This window comes from Typopeltis vanoorti, chromosome 15 (assembly GCF_054136105.1).
Source record: "Typopeltis vanoorti isolate ZY-2024b chromosome 15, IOZ_Tvanoo_1.0, whole genome shotgun sequence".
Lineage (NCBI taxonomy): Eukaryota > Metazoa > Arthropoda > Arachnida > Uropygi > Thelyphonidae > Typopeltis > Typopeltis vanoorti.
In genome coordinates this window covers 20,727,534-20,749,857 of record NC_143563.1, presented here as the reverse complement: position 1 = coordinate 20,749,857, position 22,324 = coordinate 20,727,534, and the positions used below count along the sequence as shown (strand labels likewise).

The following is a 22,324-nucleotide window of genomic DNA, read 5'->3' as shown; positions in this document are numbered from 1 at the left end:
ACTTTTGAAGCAGAATCGTAACTGCATGAGTTAACTGGCACGTGACAACTTTCGTAGACTGCTGATGGCGAAATTTTATTAAATTAGCGCGTGAATAAATTTATGACTGAATTAACAATTTCAGTTTAATTTCATAATAAAATAAAATTATTTGCATTTTTCAAAAAAAAAAAAACCCCTGAAAAATTAAAACTGGAAAATATATTTTAATTTCAGTATATCAAAATTTTAAATATAATTTAAAATGAAGAAAATAATAATTTAAAATTATACAGTTCAACATGCTATATTACCATGATGGACTAAAGTTCATAAGTACACCAACATGATAAAAACATCACGCATTCAGCTGACGTCTACTAATTAAAAGTCTCCCCTCCCCGCCACCGCTGAGTTAGGTAAGAGACGTGTATCCGTTAAATAAAAAAAACAAAACAATCTAAAGTATTTATTACCATTACAAAGCACTGTATTTGTGAAATGGCTCGCAATATTAAAATTTTTTTAATAAGACAACTATATTAAACTATAAATAGATGGCATCAGTTAAAAGAAATTATTTAAATGAAATAAAACAAACTTTTCCCAAATGCAACTAAAATAATAGCGATCTATAAATACACCATAAAGTATATTACATAAATTAATTTAACTAATGATTTCAGGGCCTACAGTCGGATTTTAGAATCAATCGACCGTGAGATGCGGTGATTGATTCATTCAATCCAATACTCTTGGAGGGTAATGGATGGCAATGGTGTAGCCAATGAAGTTCTAACTGAGGCTCGGCTATTGCTGTTATCCTCCTGCCATGATCAGAGCTTTAATAGCTCAATAACACCTTATTCCTACACTGTCCTCTACAGATAACGGGGAAGATGAAAATCATTCTTGCTTCGCCCCTTTAAGCCAGTCCTTATAAGGACTATAAGGATTGAGATATTAAATGTCCTGAATGTTGTTGTCAAGATATTAGACGTCCCGAATTTGCTTCAAGTATACATACGCCATAACTTATTGGAATTATAATTATAATTGATTATATATAATTAATTACATATATAATTAACATTGATTATATATATATATATAATTACAATTGATTATATATATACAGTAAAACCCCTTTTTTACACTTTTCAGGGGACTGATGGAAAAAAGTGCAAATAGCAGGAAAGTGTGAATAGAAGTAAATGTAAAAAACATTAAAAAAGGCTAAAAGATGACTTACTGCTAGTATGTATCTATTTAAAAAAAATCTTTAATTGTTGACTGTTTTTGCTTTTCGTTTTTTTTTTTTTTTTTTTTTTGACTTAGCGCCAGATTGTTTTGCATTGAGTTCAATGCTTGACTTGTTTTTTTACTATCGTGTTCAAAGTGGACACGGAGAGTCCAAGATCTTGTGCTAAATGCATACGTGTTCCGGCATGTCAATCTACACGTCGCAGAATTGCCATTTTTCTTCCACCGAAATACATTTTCTGTCTTTTTTTTTTCCCCCATGTTGCTAACATGGATAATCCACCACCGCAACTTGAAAGCAACTTTCACACGCTAAATTACGTTGCAGAAATTCTGCAATATCAATTCGTACTGTCATTGAAAAATCACGGGATCGCTCATCACTACAGCACTGCTGCATGCGCGCAAGTCACCGTGATGGCGGAAACGAAACTACAGCCGAAAGCAACGCTACCTGAGAACAGAAATGCGCAGATTTCCGCTGAAATCGATTCGAAAATCGGTATTGCCACCGAGAAAAAAAAAAAAAAAAAACGCAAATCACTGGAAATAACGTCCACGTCAAGTTGTTAATGGCGGTAAAACAATAAATCGTGAGAATAGGACTTAAGACGGGACCAACAGAAAATGGCGTAAATGGCAGAAAAACATAAATTGCGGGAACGTAAAAACAGGTTTTACTGTATATATAATTATAATTGATTATATAAAAACAATTCAACTTGAATAAGTTAGTATTAAAAATACGTTGTTTATTCACTCTTAAAAATCTTATTATTTTTTGTTCGACAATATGAGATTAATGTCGATCAGTGCAATTAAAAATGGTATACTGATCTTCACAATAACAATAAAAAAATCCGTCAAATTGATTCAAAATGGCAAGTCATTTAAGAACATTTTAAAGTAACGTTTTACGGAACAACAGCAATGTATGCTAAATTCTTCCCCATGCTAAAATAGTTAAATTTATTTTATTTATTTATTTTTTTTGACTTATTGCTGAGATAAGTTAATTGCACTACGACTGCTGATAAATATTGTATAAAATAAACAAATAAATAATAGCATAATTATATTGTTATAATTAATAATTAAGCATAATTATAACTTCATGATAATCCAAAACTGTTAAAGAAATCGTTCAATGCATTGTTTTTCCATGGGAATCGAGTTTCTTTTATTTTGATTTAGCTATTTAGTAGGCACTTAGTACACGTTGAGCTTTTTTTTTTAATTATAATTTAGATTTAATGAAATCTAAATTATAATTAAATGAATCGGAATGTCAATAAGAAGCATTTATTCTATCCATTATAGCTTATCTACTGCCCCTAACATCAAATTTTAGGGGAAGGCCAAGACAACAGCGCCTGTAACACCCTGTGGTCATTTTTGTAAGTAAAGGATAGCAACATAATATAACATCAAGCTTAAAAGCAGACTAGTAAAAAAAATCCTAATTATACTCAGATAGTTCTCTTACATTTCCTTCTAAAAGCATAAACATAATTCAGGATGTGCAAAAATATTACTACAAGTAATATATACTGTACTAGTAATCTGCCATCAACTTGCAAATCTTTGCGGTCTCTCCAACGGGGAAGTGTTGAAAAGCAAGAATGCTTTTCAACTTCCCCGTTATCTATCTGTAGAGGACAGTGTAGGGATAAGGTGTTTATGAGCTATTAAAGCTCTGATCATGGCAGGAGGGTAACAGCAATAGCCGAGCCTCAGTTAGAACTTCATTGGCTACAGCATTACCCTCCAAGGGTATTAATCACCGCATCTCACAGTCGATTCTGTTCTCCTGACCAATTCCTCCAACTTTAGCTTTATATATTGAGATATTAAAGCTCTGATCATGGCAGGAGGGTAACAGCAATAGCCAAGCCTCAGTTAGAACTTCGTTGGGTACAGCATTGCCATATGTAAAGGTAAAGCTGTCTCTAAAAATTCGGACGATCCCTAGGCCATTCAATCGTGGGCGAAAGACCGTCCATCTCAGCGTTGGCTCCACTCAGTGATGGCCATCCACCCACACCCCACCACCGAGCAGAACCGCTCATATTCCAAAGAAAAGCATTCACCGACAAAGCCCCTCAGCGGGCCGTGCCGGAGAACACCTTCCCCGGAGACTCAAATTGCTCCCTTAAGACAAAAACCTTAAGAGAGCGAACTCAAACTCTCGGATCTCTGGGCCCCAGGGGGCAACAGCAACAGCCGAGCCTCAGTTAAACTTCATTGCTACAGCATTGCCATCCATTACTCTCCAAGGGTATTAATCACCGCATCTCACTGTCGATTAACTTATAAGGACTGGCTTAAAGGGGCGTAGCAAGAATGCTTTTCATCTTCCCCGTTATCTGTAGAGGACAGTCTAGGGATAAGGTGTTATTGAGCTATTAAAGCTCTGATCATGGAAGGAGGGTAACAGCAATAGCCGAGCCTCAGTTAAGACTTCATTGGCTACAGCATTGCCATTCATTACCCTCGAAGGGTATTAATCACCGCATCTCATGGTCGATCAGAATCACTCCATCCTCCTTGTCAATTAACTCTCCCTCAAATCAGAATTTCAGTTAAGTTATGCAATATTCTTTATGGTGTATTCAGAGATTGCCATTATATAGCTAGAAGTTGGGAATAAATATTTAATTTATATGATTTTTCTAATTATTATTATTATTATTATTATTACGTTACATCTTTAAGGATTTCAAGGAATCGTTGCCACAGGGAACTATTCTACTCCACCATACACATTATTTTAATTTACTCTTGAATTATTTCAGGTGCCATCTATTTATTAACTTATGCCAACTAAAATAGTTTTAATACAGGGTGTTTCAAAAAGAATGACCCGCTTTCAAATAATTATATTATACATTATATTATATTACAAGAGTGGCCAGAGTTTTTGCAGCCAGAGCCATAGTTACCCACCAGAAATTGTTAAGAGCCACAAATTTACTTTTTGGAACATTTTTAAGGGCAACATCAAAAGCTTCCTTAATATCAACGCCACGACTATTATCTTATAATGCTATTAAATCTAATAATTCTTCTCGCGTCACTCCGTCCTCAAGAACGAAACGAATAAAAATTGCTAATTGTGGTTGGTCTGTAATGTCAGTTGATTCATTTGTATCTTTTTTAAATTTTCTGACAAAGTAATATAAATATAAATACATTGCCGAAAAGCAATGCAGTTAATTGAAAAATAAAATTAAAAGCAATAGAAAATTAAAAAATATATATAAATATTTTTATTTGTTAGTTGAGCCGCAATAAAACTTAAGAAGAGCGCAGTTTAGCCACCGTGGTTATATTATATTATATTATATTCTATTATATATTATATATTATTATATTATACATACATTTCAAACAATGGACCAAGGCCGTTCACATGGTACAAGTCGCATTCATTGGTGGTTCGTGGTTGCAGAGCTATACAATTTTCAAATCGGAACATTCTTTTTGAAACGCCCTGTATTACGACCCATTTCACGTATGGTTTGTAATGTTAAAAAATAGTTTATTTCCAATTGCTTTTTTATTTTAGAGATACGTTTTTTTTTTTTTTTTTTGTGTGTGTGTGTGTGTGTGTGTGTGTGTGTGTGTGTGTGTGTGTGTGTGTGTGTGTGTGTGTGTGTGTGTGTGTGTGTGTGTGAAATCGAAAAAGCATGTAAAATCGATAGGTCTATTAAGTATTTAGAAAACGTTCAGCATTTTTTTTTTATTTTAAATTTGGACTATTCTCTGTATTTGTTATTTTTCTCCTCAGATGACACTCCTCACCAACAGTCATTTTCTGTCCATGCTGGACGAAGGCCTCTCCGAAAGTCCTCTATTCATTCCTATCTTGAGCCTTTCTCTGCCCATCTCATCCTCCCACCGGTTCTTTTGGTCTTCCTGTAGCTCTCTTTCCATCTCTAGGATACCATTCTGATATCAAATTTTCTATTTTTAGAAAGATATATCAATGGCAGAACAGATTTTCTATGTGAGAAATCCACATTTCAACTAATTCCACCAAATTGTCAGAAATATCTCATGAAGAAGTCTCTGACGTATTGAAATTAATCGAAAGGATCAGGACTGTGATTAAAATATACAAATCTCCTCCCCGTTATAAGCTGTGATAAGCTGAATATGTAATTAGAAGTAGCGTATATCTGAGGCACAGTTTTATAGAGTAAAATCGGAACCAGAGGACATATTATTATCCATTTTGTTGCTGGGATGGTTTTCTTTATTTCCTGATGATGAAAAAGTAAAGGAAACATCAGGTATATTCGTAGCAAAGAAATAAGAACTCCCCTCCCAAGTAGTAGAATATAGGGATTAATTATGATGCGAGGAAGGTTGCTTCGTCTTTTTGCTATTTTTACATCCACACTCTGGAAACGGCTGTTGGAGATTGCTGCATCACGTCTGTTACTTGCACAGTATTATCGTGATTAGAATTATCTATGACAGAATTAACATAAACAGTATCACGTCTGCTACTTGCACAGTATCGTGATTAGAATTACCTATGACAGAATTAACATAAACAGCATAACTGGAATGGATATCAGAAAAACGGTTCAAATGTTTTAACACTTTCATTGCCAAGCTGAAAATTGGAATTTCGTGTGGTGGGCAAATTTTTTTTCTTTTTTTATTTAGTTAGCGACGTCCAAGCGATAACGCGTGATCGGCCGTTTGGTGAGAACTCGCATCGCGTGATCGTGCGATATCGTTCATTGCCAAGCTAAAAATTGGAATTTCGTGTGGTGGCCAAATTTTTTTTCCCTTTTTTCCCATTTAGTTAGCGACGTCCACGCGATAACGCGTGATCGACCACACGGTGAGTGCTCGCATAACGTGATATCGCGTGATTGGCAATGAACGTGTTAAAACAGGTGGTATTATTTTCATCGATATTGAATTGAGGCTAATAGCAAGTGCTTCAGAATGACTATTAGTTGGATTATAAGAGGACTGAGTTAGACTGAAGTGCGCGTAACGTTACTTGATGTGGCCACTTCATTATTGGCATAATTAGACTGTAGGAGGTTTAGTTTCAGCAAGGAAAATCTAAAAAACCTGATTTATCAAATTCATTGAACGCTGACGTACAATATGGGTAAATGTTTGTAATATTTGCCATTTTCTTACCCACGAAAGGTTACAAACCCATTTTATATTAGTATCATGGGCGAGCTAAGTGATGGATAATTCAGAAACTGTATAGAACAGATGTAGACACTTTTCATAGCTATTCTGGCCTACAATAAGCAGACTGATGGTCTTACCCCGAAGAATGAAATTCACCGACCACCTAAAGACATTCACAAATAACCCATGTCATGCTTGGTGGCGAAACAGCGACACTCTCCGCTCGTGTGTATTTTGAAAACGACTATAAGAGAAAGAAAGGGAATTACAGATATCAGTTTTGATGAACAATAATCACAGAAATATTGTAGAAAATTCTAAAGGAAGTGCACAGAGGTATTTAGAATGATCTTTGGTAATTGATAATGACAATAAATTAATGTTCAATATTTGCAGGCCATCAGAAGGTAGTAAGTGTGTCTTTATGCTAGGGCCGAACACATACTCAGGAAATGCCAAGAGATCACATGAGTTTCTTTGAATCTTTTCACGGTTTGTGTCTCAATCCTCTTCTATAAATTCTCAAACATTTTATTCTCCTAGCGAGTAGCTCGAACTTATTTCTCCCGATGATTTTGAGATTTATGGCAGAAAACTTTTATATCGTGTTCCTAAGTCTAAGGGGTATTATTATCAGAAACAGGGTAATATTATTTGAGTTTCTAAGGTCTTTTACAGTCAACTGTTCTGCACTAGCTAGTTAAAAATCCAGTTTCTGAAAGAAACATCTAAACTGCCTCTGTCAAAGAGCGAATGATTCGGAACCTGGTTATAAAAATTACTTAATGTATAATGTTACATTTTGGAAGCTATGTTAAAAAGTTAACAATTATAACTGAACCATTTTTCATTTCTTTATAGGTTTAATATCAACGAAACATTACATAAGAAAGAAACAGATCCCTATGGCTGAATTATCTGCTGAAGAAATTAGCCCCAATGTTGGAAAAATGATCAATAAGTTTGCTCTCAAATTACACACCCATCTAGCTTCAAGGGGTCCTGGAAATCTGTTTTATTCTCCTTTCAGTCTATCTGTTGCATTACATATGCTCCTGGATGGTGCCCGTGACATTACAGAATCTGAGATTAGGACTGTTTTGGAATATGATAGCACCATCCCATATGAAGACATCCGAAAAGACTTGAAGAATCTCTTACAATATCTTCAGATGACAACCAAGAAATATGTTTTAGACGTTGCTAACGCGATTGTTGTGCAAAAGGAGTCTGCGATTAGTGAAGCATATGTGGAAGGACTGAAGACTAACTATGAAGCAGAGATTATGGAAGTTGACTTTATCAAAGAAAAAGAAGTGAAATCCAAATTGAATTCTTGGGTAAAACGTAAGACTCGAGATAAAATTAAAACTCTGTTGGATTCAGTGGAGCGTGGAACTGTATTACTACAACTGAACGCAGTGTATTTCAAAGGATTATGGACGTCATCTTTCGACCCAAAATACACAAAGAAAAAATATTTCTATAACTATGGACTTGAACAATCCAAGAAACGAGTGCCTATGATGTACTTAGCAAATAAGTCGTTTCGTATGTGCGAAATACCACACGAACATAGCTTCAAAGCCTTAGAATTGCCTTATGAAGGAGACCATATTGTTATGTTGATTATTCTTCCCGATGAGATGGGCGGACTGTCAGAACTAGAAAAAGAATTCACCTTCGATCGACTTGTAGAAGTGAAAGAAAGACTTTATAGTGTTAATGTGGATTCAGTTCAAATCCCAAAATTCAAACTGAAATACACGAAGGAACTTTCCGATCAGTTTAAAGCCATGGGAATGGAAAGTGCGTTTAATGCAGCTGATTTCGGGGGAATCACTGAACGTGGTGGATTAGCAGTATCGAAAGTGATTCACAAGTCCTATATTGAGGTGAATGAGAAGGGTACTGAAGCAGCTGCATACAGTATTGTCACTGAGTGTTTTATGACAGCTACCTTGGACTTTGTTGCTGACCATCCATTTCTGTTTTTCATCATTGATAATCCAAATAATGTAGTGCTATTTACAGGGCGAGTGGTGGAACTTTAATAATTCAGTCCTCTTAAAAACGCTCTGGAAAACTTGCAAGTCTTTTTCCGCATACATTCTAATACACACTCAGGTCTCTTTCCTCATTACTCTAATATTTGTCCTGAGAAAATGCATACATATAAACAAACTTTTTCTATTTAACTTAAATATATCAAAAGTGTTATTTAAATTATGGTGTACTAATAACAAGTTTTTTTTTGAGAAATTTACCCAAAAATATTTGCCGAGCTGGTCATAATCTACTTTGGAATTTAGAATACAATTATTTATAATACTTTTTGATAATATTGTACAATCATTGCCTTATATGTGTTAATAAATCAATCGCTGTGCTAACATTTGGAGCTCTGTACTGTGTATTTGTGAGCCTCGTATTATTAGATTTAATCGGAGTCATATGAGATTATGGGTACCATATGAAATTGGCCAATTAGAAAAGTTGTCACTGTGATTAGGGAAATGATAATTGTAACCAGACACACCAGCAACAATATATCGGAAACTGTTCCCTACTAGGATGGCTATGTCCAGCTCAGATACCAAGAATGGCAAAATAAATACACAACATCAAAATAACGTCTGGTATGCTGCCATAAATATCTCATCGATGTGACAAAGACACAAAAGATCAAAGCTGATTAAAGAGAATGCACGGTAAACTTCCGAAAACTCACACCAAAGATCGCAAGACCTATAGTACATCAGTGCAAGGTAAAAAGAAACGACGAATTTGCTGATATATATCGTTTTTATTTGTTGTTGTTTTACTAGTTCATCATATATTTTGCAACTCCTTCCCCCACCTTTTTAAAATGCATATAACTAACTGAATTAACAAAATAAATTCCCTAGCGTAATATAGGACGATAACTGAGCGAAAAAAAAAAAAAAAGGATTCGTTCAATCCAATACCCTTGGAGGGTAATGGATGGCAATGCTGTAGCCAATGAAGTTCTAACTGAGGCTCGGCTATTGCTGTTACCCTCTTGCCATGATCAGAGCTGTAATAGCTCAATAACACCTTATCCCTACATTGTCCTCTACAGATAACGGGGAAGATGAAAAGCATTTGCTTCGCCCCTTTAAGTCAGTCCTTATAAGGACTATAAGGACGATAACTGAATATAACCAAATCTCAAAAGTGTCCATAAAACATAATTATGTACGCTTTCATTACAAATTCTGTTAGTGTTTATGAAAGCAAGTCTCGGGTCCTTTTGTTATTCTAGTATCATGAATAATTTATCATAAAAAGACAAATAAAATATAAAATAGCAGTAATTATCAATATTTCAATCGTGTGAGAGGGCGCTGAGAGCTACTGTTGCGAAAATGTTAAATAGTATAATTGAGATGGAACGGGAATATTTTCTTTGCTTTAAGACTTTTGATTTACAACTTTTTTTCCGGTCTACAAATAAAGAACATATCTTTTCCCTTTGAAAAAAAAAATCATAAAGTTAAATATAAAGATATCTATACAAATTAAGATTTATTGGTCAAGTCATAATTTAATTAGAACATTAATACAAAAAATGTACAAGAGGTTTTTTTTATTGGCCATTATCAGTAAAAGTTGTCGTGACATTTTCTACAGACTGATGACTCTTCCTGTGAACAAAATCATGCCATTTCTGTGGTCGACAATGAAGAACAGGAAGGGATGGTCAACATGAAACTCAACAGGCATATCCGGGAAAGGTTTTATTCTATTAGATATCAATCCCGTAACTGCAGCCGCTTCGCTTCCTTCTTCGTTAATCTCGATCACAGCCTTGTGAAGAACTTGAGATAACAGAAGACCTTTGTCACTGCTAATTCCACTGAGATCTGCATTCAGGAAAGCGCTCTTCAATCCCATCGACTTCAATATATCAGAAAACTCATTTTTGTATTCCATCTTGAATTTGGGAAGACTCAACTCGCTTATCTCAATGTCATCAAAACTTTGGTTAATGTTGTTCAAATACTCCAGCGTGAGTTTACTCTCCAGATCAGACAATCCATTTAATGTTTTAGGAAGAAAGATCCACATGTTGATATCGTTGCCTTTGTAAGGCAATTCAATTATCTGCGCTTCGTCGGTCTCTGTATAAAAGAATTTGACCTTCTCCATGGTCATCGTAGGGACGAGTTTGGATTGCTCTTTCTCACCATTATTGTAAAATTCGTGATCCTTTGTGTCTTCGGGTTCGAACTGGGTGCTCCAAGTACCCTTGAAATAAACTGCATTAAGGATTGCAAAAGCGGTTGAAGGATCTAAAGTGTCCACAAGTTTTTCGATTTTGTCTTTGGTTTTGTCCTTTACCCAAAAATTCAGCTGCTCTACTACCTTGTCGTTATCCTTTACAAAATCCACATTTTGAACTTCTGCTTGGTAAATGTTAGTCAGACCGGCTGTGTAAGTTGGTTCAATGTTCAAATCTTTCTGGAACAGAGCAGCATTGGCTACGTTGAGGGTGTATTCATCTTGAACTTTTTCTAAAACGGACAACAAATTTTGATAGCTGGCATGAACTTCAATATCGGAAATTCCAACTTGTTTGTAGCCTAAAATCTCCCGCAGTTCTTCAGCTGTAGTCCCACGAGATCCGTAGAACAGCATGGCTAATGCAACAGACAAACTAATTGGAGAATAAAAGACATTTCCAGAATCTGCAACCAGATTCTTATGTAAATTTAATGAGAAAATATTACTGGCTTCTGCTATAAGCTTAGATGTATTCCTAGATGGCACTGCATTACTTAACACACAGGGAATAAGCAAAATCCCAAAGACGATTTTAATGTAAGCATTCATACCTGCTGGAAAACAAATAGAGTTTAGTATTAATGATTGCAAATGAAACTTTCTATGTGTTTATGAGTAATAATATCTTTTGAAAACAGCTTTACTGTGCGACCACAGATGCGAGACTCATCAGCACTTCTGCGCATGGCAGAAGAAGGTGAATCCATTCATATAATAGGGGAAATCAATGCGTTTCGTGGGACGAGTGTTTATTATTATCAGAAAATTAGCCTTTTTTCAATGAAATTTCTAGTTTTTAAACTGGTAACTATTTTGCTTGTACAACAGTTGGCAAATTTTACGTATAAAGCCCATGATTTAACGTGTCGGTGACGAATTCGTACATCGCCGTATTTCTTTCTCCCCTTCAGCATGAATTGACTCCTTTTAGCACATTGACAACTGAGGTTCTCGTATCTGTGGTCGGACAGTACATAACATATGAAACTATTTTTAACGAGGACAATAGAAAAGTATACTGTATCAATTTTAATAGCTGCAAATATTTATTAGTAATGAGATACGTGTTTGATATTGAAAAAGCGGAAAGAAAAGAACCAATATATTTACGAAGGGATGAATTTATATAGATTAAAAAATATAAAATAGCAAGAATCTAATGCAAATAAAACATTAAATTTTGAATTAATTGTGATATAAAGTACATAAAAAAAACTAAGGAAAGAAACCTGTAATGTAAATGAAAAGCCAGTCGGATTAATGACCGAGTGCTGGCCATTTCGAGAAATTCGTCATCAGATTATAGAAAAAAAAAAAAAAGACTAGTTGCGAAGGAATTAGATATTAATGCTATTTTATTAGTTTGAGAGTAAGGAGAGCATTTAATTTTATTTTAATTATCATCTAGACGCAGTTAAGTGTGGTGTACGCGTGTTTATCACGTATCGATTGCTGTTATTGCTAAAGTTTCTGAGTAACGTAATTTGCTCACATTTTATTGAAAATTAATAACAGTCACCTTCACTGTGTGGCCTGTAATGATATTTCCGTAGGATTTTGTTCACATTGTTTGCATTTTTTTTTTTTTTTTTTTTTTTTTTTTTTTTTGTTCATTGCATTCAGTGTAATGTAATGTTTATTTCAAAGAATGAACATTAGATCCGATATATAACTGGTATTGCACCTGGATTTACAGTTAAATTTGTAAACAACATTATGACATTGTAATAGAATGAGCGTTACTTTGTTTGTTTGTTTCAGTTGGTTTTTGCATTTTATTACTAGTGACAAAAATAAATTTGCAATTGGAACTTTGAAAATTCGTTTAATGGCTTTATTGATGTTATAACATAAGAGAATTTAAGGCCGTACAAGTTTTTGGTATGTTTCTTTCGGATATGTTTATTAGCTATAATGAAGGTTTATTTTCTTGATCATCAGAATTAATAATAATATTTTTGGTTTACAGATCAAGTGTTAATCAATTTTATTAACTTAACCAACTAGTTTCGCCACACTTTAATTGTTGGCGTCTTCAGGGCACTTACATATAGGCTGAAACAATCTCACAATTATGTGTAACTATAAAACAGACACGATTAACTGTAAAAAACTGATTAGAATAATTACAAATAAAATAGTATCGAACGTGCGTGAAACACGTATCGCGTGTACAAGATTAGCTAGCTGTTGCTAAGGGACTTTCTGTAGTTTGTATTAAAGTTCATTTCTTTTGTTTTTAGGGATTTGATTAGGGTTTTCCATATCTCTGGGAGTATTAGGCCTTGATTTCTGTTAAGGTTGACAGTAGAACGGGCGACTGTAGCTGCTTTTTTGAAAATCCTTGAATGGTAATGTTCCTCTAAGTAAGGGGAACAACTTTTGTCCCACTCGATGACATGGTCAGTTGTAGAGAAATGGGACGATAGGCCAGAAATGTCCTGTCTGTTGTTTTTGACATAGCCAATGTGCTCTTTTTGCCTGATTTCAAGGCTTCCCGAAGTCTGTCCGATGTAATTAGAGCCACACGAGCATGGAATATTATATTTATAAACTCCAGCATATTTATAGAAAGGGTGGTTGTCTTGGAGATCTTAGTAGTTTACGAATAGGTATACTAAGATCTAAAAAAAAAAAAAAAAAACTCCAAATGTTAGATACTATTTTATTTGTAATTATTCTAGTCAGTTTTTCACAGTTATTTTAATTTTTACAATCACACATAATTGTGGGATTGTTTCAGCCTATATGTAAGTGCCTTGAAGACGCCAACAGTTAAAGTGTGGCGAAATTAGTTGGTTAAGTTAATAAAATTGATCAACACTTGATCTGTAAACCAAAAATATTATTATTAATATCTATTAGCTGTTGTAGGTTGAATTGCCGATGAAGGAATAACGAAGAAATTTCGCGCCTTAAGATGTCCTTAAGCCAAGCCTTTTCTTGGTTTAAGTGGTTGAGTATTAGTTATTAAGGATGAATATTTCATGACTATTAATTATTGTGTTAATACGATGCAATGTATTTAAAATACAGTAACTAGGGTTAATTAGAATGACAAGAAATTTTCTATATCTGCGGGTTTTTGGTATACTTTTGTATCGATAATATGATCTGAAATCTTCTTAATGGTAAATTTAAAAAGTTGTAGCCTTTTCTCCCTTCTTTGACAGTCATGTTTAATCAGTGGTTAAAGATGTTAAATAAACCCGGTAATTTCTAATAAACAGAACATTCGTTACCGACACATACGACATTATCGATTTATCAACCATAATATGAAATCGCAGTTGAAATGGACATGAAAAATGGACCAGCCTGTGGGCTGGTCCATTTTTGCGCTGAGTTCAGGATTACCCGCGATTTCAAGACATCAAGAAGGGAGAGAGTAGGGAAGGCAACCGCTGCCATGTCGCTTACTTAAACCTTAACTGATTGAAATAGTTCAACGGGTGGAAAGAGGCTGAAACGTCTTGTAAGCAAAGACTAAATTCGAACCTAAAATGATCTTTTTTCTAGCATTTTTTTTTTTTGCTATGAAAGCAGACGTGTTGTTTCAGGGTCATATAGGAATTCTAAGAAATAAGGATGCATCTTCTATATATATATATAAAAGGTTTAATGACTATTACCGAGAGAAAAGATGACAAGATATATTTAACAAGATACTACTAGTTTACTAGTTTCGTTACATGAACACCCTCAGGTATCACAATCAAAGAAGTATATAAAAAATTACAGAGACTTAAAATTGTACTAACAGAACAAGTATAAAAAACAGTAGCGTGTTTGAAAAAAATGCAAGTATGAGTTCCAAACAAACGAATACTACGCGCTGTCGCGAGTGCACCAGTACTGAACAGAAGCAACGTGTGCGTCAGAGAGATTGTAACTCAGGCTGTTGTTGATATGAGAGGAATGTAGAGAAATTTCCCTAGATTCGACAATCTATCTTTCGTGTTCATCGTAGCACACATGGATGTTAGCAGTTTGAGTCCAGTTTACAATGTGCTGGCGGCCTTCGTCTGAGTTAGCAGAAAAGAGAACGTGGCTAGAGAGAGCGCTAGCTCTCAATCACACAAAATCTTGTATACTCCTGGAAACTGAGTAGGAAGATGTTTATGTTTGTTGATGTTTATTGTTTATGTTTGCTAAGTAATCAAACAGTTTTCGCAGTTTTGGAAGCGTAGTGAAGTGATTGCGGAAAGCCATACTATGGACAGACTGCTAAATCCATCCTTCTACGTTTGGATGAACACCGTAGAGATATCTCCTATAACAGGACTAGAGCTAGCGCTCTCTCTAGCCACGTTCTCTTTTCAGCTAACTCAGACGAAGGCCGCCAGCACATTGTAAACTGGACTCAAACTACTAACATCCATGTGTGCTACGATGAACTCGAAAGAAAGATTGTTGAATCTAGGGAAATTTCTCTACATTCCTCTCATATCAACAACAGCCTGAGTTACAATCTCTCTGACGCACACGTTGCTTCTGTTCAGTACTGGCGCACTCGCGACAGCGCGTAGTATTCGTTTGTTTGGAACTCATACTTGCATTTTTTTCAAACATGCTACTATTTTTTATACTTGTTCTGTTATTACAATTTTAAGTCTCTGTAATTTTTAATATACTTCTTTGATTGTGATACCTGAGGATGTTCATGTAACGAAACTAGTAAACTAGTAGTATCTTGTTAAATATATCTTGTCATCTTTTCTCTCGGTAATAGTCATTAAACCTTTTTTATAATATTCCAACCGAGTAAAAATGAATTTTGAATATACATATATATATATATATATATATATATATATATATATATATATATATATATATATATATATATATATATATATATATATATATATATATATATATATATATATATATATATATATATATATATATATATATATATTTAAAAAACCTTAAAATTCCTATGCAACCTAAAAATTCAATAAATCTCTAAATATTTTGTATAATACCATTATATGAATTTGGCGATCAATAATCACTATGTTATGCAAAACAATGCATAAAGTAATTTATTATGACTATTTTATGATGGCTGGTTTGAATTAAGGTCGGAACAATTAAATTGATGGGGTTAGTGTTGTTTGTTAATTGTCCCATTTCGATGTGTATTTGAGACATGTAAAAGCAGAGTTTCCAAGTAAAAAGTGTTTTTCATTTCCTTGGCTGAGTGTAACAATCTGCGCTCCGAAGAAAAAAAAAATCTTATATACATCGCCAATGATGTCTTGTTTTATTTTAGGCAGTATTGCATAAGATCCTATTGAACTTTCGATCTCATAACCAGGATCGCATGCCGGAACTCAGTAAAGATTGACGTGAATAGCACATTCAAGGACGTAAAGACAGGGTTCATTGGCGAAGTGATTCTTTACGCCTTAAGAATACTTGATTTTGCTTAAGATATCATTTAAGATATTCGGAACAAGGATTTCAGATATCATTTAAGGATATCCGGAATAAAATTGGAAGCGAGTTACAGCAAATTAAAATGCAGCTAACATTCAAGGACGTAAAGACAGGGTTCATTGGCGAAGTGATTCTTTACGCCTTAAGAATACTTGATTTTGCTTAAGATATCATTTAAGATATTCGGAACAAGGATTTCAGATATCATTTAAGGATATCCGGAATAAAATTGGAAGCGAGTTACAGCAAATTAAAATGCAGCTAATGATATTTCTCGTTATAAGACATTCTAATCACACACACACACACACACACACACACACACACACACACACACACACACACACACACACACACACACACACACTTATAATTAGCTAATTAAGATGAACCTTGCCCAATTCATATTTCTAATTTTCTTCAGCAACAGAGATACCAGAGCAATATACAAGCTAAATGAAACCCTTACGTTTTAGAACTCACCCTATATTTTCTCATAAATTTAAACGTGTATACTCTATTCTAATATTTCATGTAATATATAAAATTTATTCTTTTAAATAAATATGAATTACTCTCCTCACTACCCTTCGATGAAGTCCTGTTCTTGTTTAATCTGCTAGACTGATAGATTTTTTAAGGCTAAAAGAAATTTGTTCCACGAAACCAAACAGCTCAAGTATTATACTCGTATATATCCTTCAAACTATGACCTGTGACAAGAGTCAAACCGAATTGAAGGATCTGTCTGGCAGAACCGAAAATGTTCATGTACGACTTAGACTATGGGTTCGAATTCCACTGTTATATATGCTTGTGAATGATGTCTATTAGGTGATGGGTGTAAAATCACGTTCTGTGGTTTTGAAATTCATCTACTGCCAAAAAAAAAAAAAAAAACATTCATCGGAGAACGTGGATACGCTCCCCACTCTATAAACTAGGCTGACAAATTAGGTAGGTCTGTCATGATTGCCACGATGCAACACAGGCAGCTATATAAATATATAATATAATATAATATATATAATAATCCGACGAAAGGTTCAGACTTCTTTAGGACATTAATACTGTTTGTGTGCTAAAGATAATTTTGAAATCTTCCTATAACAGACCAAACAAAATATTTTCACCACAGCCTGTAATAATAGGTAAAATAGTGATTTTATATAAACGGTGATGAACATCATTCTTCACCTAAAAGACATCAATCTCAATCGATATTTAAAAAAAAAAACAATGATAAAAATACATAATAAAATTATTAAGAAAATATAATGGTATACCGATACATATACGCAAATCTAACTTATCCTTTAAATAACTACAAAACTGAATATTTTATTTCATAATATATTACATTTTGATATACTTAGTATACTTAAATATTTACTGTAGGTGTCAATTTTTGTTTTTATTTTGCAAATATCATATCATCCTACAAGAAAACAATAACATCCTTTCTACAAAAGTACACTATTTATAGTATAATCAACTTTATTATGTTATAAGAGAATCAGTCCTTTCCTTATAAGGACTGGCTTAAAGTGGCGAAGCAAGAATGCTTTTCATCTTCCTCGTTATCTGTAGAAGACAGTGTAGGGATAAGGTGTTATTGAGCTATTAAAGCTCTGATCATTGCAGGAAAGTAACAGAAATAGCCGAACCTTAGTTAGAACTTCATTGGATACAGCACTGCCATCCATTACCCTCCTAGGCATCCTTAAAGTTCTTAGTTCTTAAAAGAACTGGGCGATGGACTGAGTCCTTGACTCTTTATCCCGTCATCTGAATGAAGAAAATCTGTGTGGATGAGATGTTATTGAGCTAAAAAGCCCTAGTCATGGCTGGGTAACGGCAATAGCCGAGCCTCAGTTAAAACTTCATTGGCTACAGCATTGCCATTTGTTACCCTGGAAGTCCTAAAAAGGACTTTTTTAAAATTCCTAGGCATCCTTATCCTTATAAGGACTGGCTTAAAGGGGCGAAGCAAGAATGCTTTTCATCTTCCCCGTTATCTGTAGAGGACAGTGTGTGGATAAGGTGTTATTGAGCAATTAAAGCTCTGATCATGGCAGGAGGGTAACAGCAATAGCCGAACCTCAGTTAGAACTTCATTGGCTATAGCATTGCCATTCATTACCCTCCAAGGGGTATTGGATTGAATGAATCAATCACCACCATTCTCCTAGGCAGCCGAGATATATTTATTTATAAAATTGATATTTTAAATTTAAAGTGGTTTAAAAATATTTATCCATTAATATACGAAAATTTTTTCTAAAGCGAAAAAAAATACATATTCCCAACTATTTATAAACTTTAACAATTATTTTTAACTTGAAATCTTTTATTTCTATGCTTTTATTAATACAGTTTGAAATCAACTATACCGATGAGCATTCTTTTTTTTCCATAATCCCTTTTCCAACGTTATCTGTAATTATGCAGAGATAGCGTTGAACTATAAAATCTGCATTTACGTATACTTACACTATTTAAAAGTAACTTATCTTTGTTAATTTTTGCTTGCTTGCTTATTATTATTATTACTACTACTACTACAGCATTCTAAGTCCTGTAAACAGTTGGCGGTAGGTGAATTACATTATGCGATAGGAGAAGACCACCTGGCTGTTTACAGGAGGACTAAATTCGCTTTTGAAAGGGCCTCTTAGAGCAGGTCGTTCACCCAGGGTACCAATCTAACGTGGTACATTAAGAGGGATTCTTATAAAAGTAATAGCTGCGAGTGGGGGGAAGGTAACAAAACGGGTGTCTCATGACAGAAATCCCAAGATCTATATTGATGATTTAGCAGTGCCTTAAAAGGCCGATAAGTAAGATCAGATTAACATCGGAGGTTTAACAAGTAAACCGATTCACTTAGGCAATAACTATTGATTAATAATGTGAAGTTAATTATATAGCATGCTCATAGTAACCCGCAGGGTCTGTGATGATACATAGCAGGAATTAATATTTGTGGGAAAGTATCGGAAAGACCATGACACCAGAATTATGTGGTGTGTAAACAGGCTGAAAATTACAATAACAAAAAAAAAACAACAACAACAAAAAAAAAAAACACGTTCTTTTTATAAAACGTTTCTTAGCATCTGTTGCGTGCATTCTCTCTTTTAGATGTGTTTAGATTCATGACCGGTGACGGCGCTACAATGTCAAATGATCCTTAGATGAAGTTGATGTACTGGTTATCCTCCGATTTAAAATAACCCATTTTCCATTAACACTTAATTAATCAAGCCCGCATACTACAAAATAAATATTCAGCACAAATAGTCCAATATGATGTAACCAATTTCTTTCTGGAAATAACTGAGGCGTGGTTAAACTGACTAATTTAAGTTCTTCGGCAAGTCATTATACGTGAATCACCTCAACACACACGTATACGCAATAATCTCTGTTTGCTTATACTTGAGTAAAGGATTAAAAGAAGAATATAATTCCTTATTTTAAACAAACGACTTTATAATTTATACAAACGAGTAGTTCAACCCAGGGTGACCACCCAGAAAAAATATTTCGTACTAACTTATGCAGGAAAAAGATACTAGATCTGAAAAAAAAAAGTACTAAATTTTCATTTGCTTTCGTTTCACTCTATTTAGAGCATTTTACGATATTACTACCTTATTTTCATAGATGAACTCAATGTAAAACCGCTGAATTAACACATGTACGACAAATATGAAAAGAAAAAAGTCAAAACGCACCTCACTGTAGTGGGCTATGAGTCCAAAAGCTGCAGTTGTCAATCATCATAACAGAAGTCCCAACTACCACTTCACATGTGTATTAATTAACCATTTTTAGTCTCATTTTAATGTTTAAAATAATGTAACATTAACTTTTCAGTTATTTATTATGCTGTTTACATATATACAGGGGTTCCCACCGACAAGAAAAACACTGCAAGTGTTTATTCATTTTTTTTTATCAGATTTTGCGAAATTAACTCTACAGAAATAAGAATGTTTCAATTTTTATTTTGTTAAAAGGAGTCCATTCACCAAAGGAGTTTTTTTTTTTTCTTTTGAGATTTCATTGCGTGAATCTACAGCGAACGCATTTTTTTTAAGATAATTACATTTAGTGTGTCCACACTGTATTTTCTTAGCAATTTTACTATCAGTTGCAATTGTTTTCAATAGAGTTGGAAGAGTATCCATAAGTCACAAAAGCAGATTGTGTTCTGCATCCAGGGCCGTTCCGTGGGTTTGAACCTCCTGAGTGCAAAAGTTTTGTGCCCCCCCCCCTTTCCATTAAAAATTAAAGGATACCGAAGTACAATAACACGTCACGAATCATTTTATTATACTGCTCAATAAGAGGAATGAATGTATATTACAATAAAGAAAAAACACAAATAGTAAAAAAACCCTTATTTTTATATAATAAACAAATATACACCTATAATGTAACATAGTACACGACAAAAAAGAAGAAGAGACTCTCAGAATAACTCAGCGTGCAATGGAACGTAGGATTTGTAACATCAACAAAATGGAACATGTTAGAATCACGGAACTAAGAAAGAGATCCGGCATAAAAGATATGGTAACTGCAGTATATGAAAGCAAGATGAGATAGGCAAGTCACATAGCCAGACTCAGGAATAACAGATGGACATATAGAATATTCAACTGACAACAAGAATAAAGAGAAAACCAAGAAGACCACCTATAAGATGAGAAGACCCACTAGTGAAATCTATGGGTATAACATGGAAGAAAGAAGCTCAAGATCGAGATCGTTGGAGGCATCTTTGTGAACTCTTATATGATTTTTTCATATAAGCAAAATGAACCTTCCAAACCTGAATTTGAATCATAACTAGCATCACTTTCTCTTTTATCTGAATTACCTGTGTGAGACGTGGTTTCTTGTGAGTGGGAAGAGCTAGCATCGAGATTTTCACTTCAATAAGTCGTTTATGTACTTTACTGACTCATGCACTACACATTTTCTCCTGAGATTTAGAATCAAAATTTAAATTTAGAAAGTTTTTCTTGTCACTTGTCCATGTCTAAAAGTAAAATCTAAATAATAATATTTTCGATGAAGAAATAAACAAGTTTTTGTTAATAAAATTCATAAAAACATTGGAATTCTAATAACGCTGCAGAAGTGTTTGAACAACAAAGAATATATTTTCATTGGCTAATGCCAGTCGGATTGCCTGAGTAGGGGAACGTGGGGACAGAGAGAAGGGTAGGAAAAAAAGAGAAATGATATTATTGTGTCATTGAATGTGACATATGGGGAGGTGGGAGAAGAGAAAAATATTCAACTCATATGTCTAACTTTCATGTTGTTGTTATTATTATTATTCGAAAGGGGAAAAGTACTACATCTGTTGGTGAACGTAATAGAACACTAAAAATTTAAAAAAACATACTAGATCTAGTACGAAAGTACTAGATGTGGGGTCACCCTGGTTCAACCGTCACAAAATCCCAATAATGAAAATGCCAAATGTTACTCAAACGATATTTAAAAAAAAAAAAAAAAAAGCAACAATGATAAAAATACATAATAAAAATATTAATAAAATATAATGGTATACCGATACATATACGTAAATCTAAGTTAACTTTTAAATAACTACAAAACTGAATATTTTATTTCATAACATATTACATTTTAATAAACTTTATATTTAAATACTTACCGAAAGGAAAGGATCAGAACAAATTTTCCTGCAGTCAAAGAGAAAATGAATGTACGACAATTGCTTCCGTATTATATAGATTTTACCCTTCAGGTGTGAGCAATTTTTTTTTTTAATTATTTATTTTTGTTCAAACAAAGGCCACCTGTCTGTACTGAACTACGTCATAATAAACTGGTAGGAGTAGATAAGAGATCTCCGTGGGATTGTTCCAATGTGTGTGTATGAAACATAACACTAAAATAGAAGGATTACGTCATTTTATTAAACCGGAATACGTTGTAACCTTGAAAAATACTGCGCAGGTTTTGAACTAGTATTAGGTTAGGTTCTCGCTTTTAGGGGGAAATTTGCGACTTATTCGTTTAATTATTTTTGGCGTACTCGCTTACGCAAATTGGGAAAATTATGAAAGAAGTCACAAGAAAAACAAAAAATATTAACAAAAAAAAAGCAGTGCAA

At 34.0% G+C, this 22,324-nt stretch overlaps 1 protein-coding gene and 1 pseudogene across 3 annotated transcripts; one reads left to right on the top strand and one right to left on the bottom strand.

Moving 5' to 3' along the window:
• The first annotated feature begins 7,316 nt into the window (after positions 1–7,316).
• LOC150098467 (intracellular coagulation inhibitor 3-like) lies at positions 7,317–8,465 on the top strand. Its single transcript, XM_090405227.1, has one exon. The coding sequence runs from the start codon at positions 7,317–7,319 to the stop codon at positions 8,463–8,465; it is 1,149 nt and encodes a 382-aa protein (XP_090261353.1).
• A 1,494-nt stretch (positions 8,466–9,959) lies between these two features.
• Positions 9,960–21,950, bottom strand: LOC150098466 (iripin-2 pseudogene; annotated as a pseudogene). Of its 2 annotated transcripts, none has more exons than XR_016549500.1 (2): positions 21,863–21,950; positions 9,960–11,273 (listed from the first exon to the last, which is right to left on the bottom strand). The product of XR_016549500.1 is annotated as an iripin-2 pseudogene, transcript variant X1 (transcript). The 2 variants fall into 2 exon arrangements; XR_016549501.1 differs by having other exon boundaries at positions 9,960–11,270; positions 21,863–21,882.
• Between the last annotated feature and the right edge of the window lie 374 nt (positions 21,951–22,324).

Coding starts and splice junctions, on each gene's coding strand:
- LOC150098467 (XM_090405227.1), top strand. CDS start 7,317: ATGGCTGAATTATCTGCTGAAGAAATTAGCCCCAATGTTGGAAAAATG.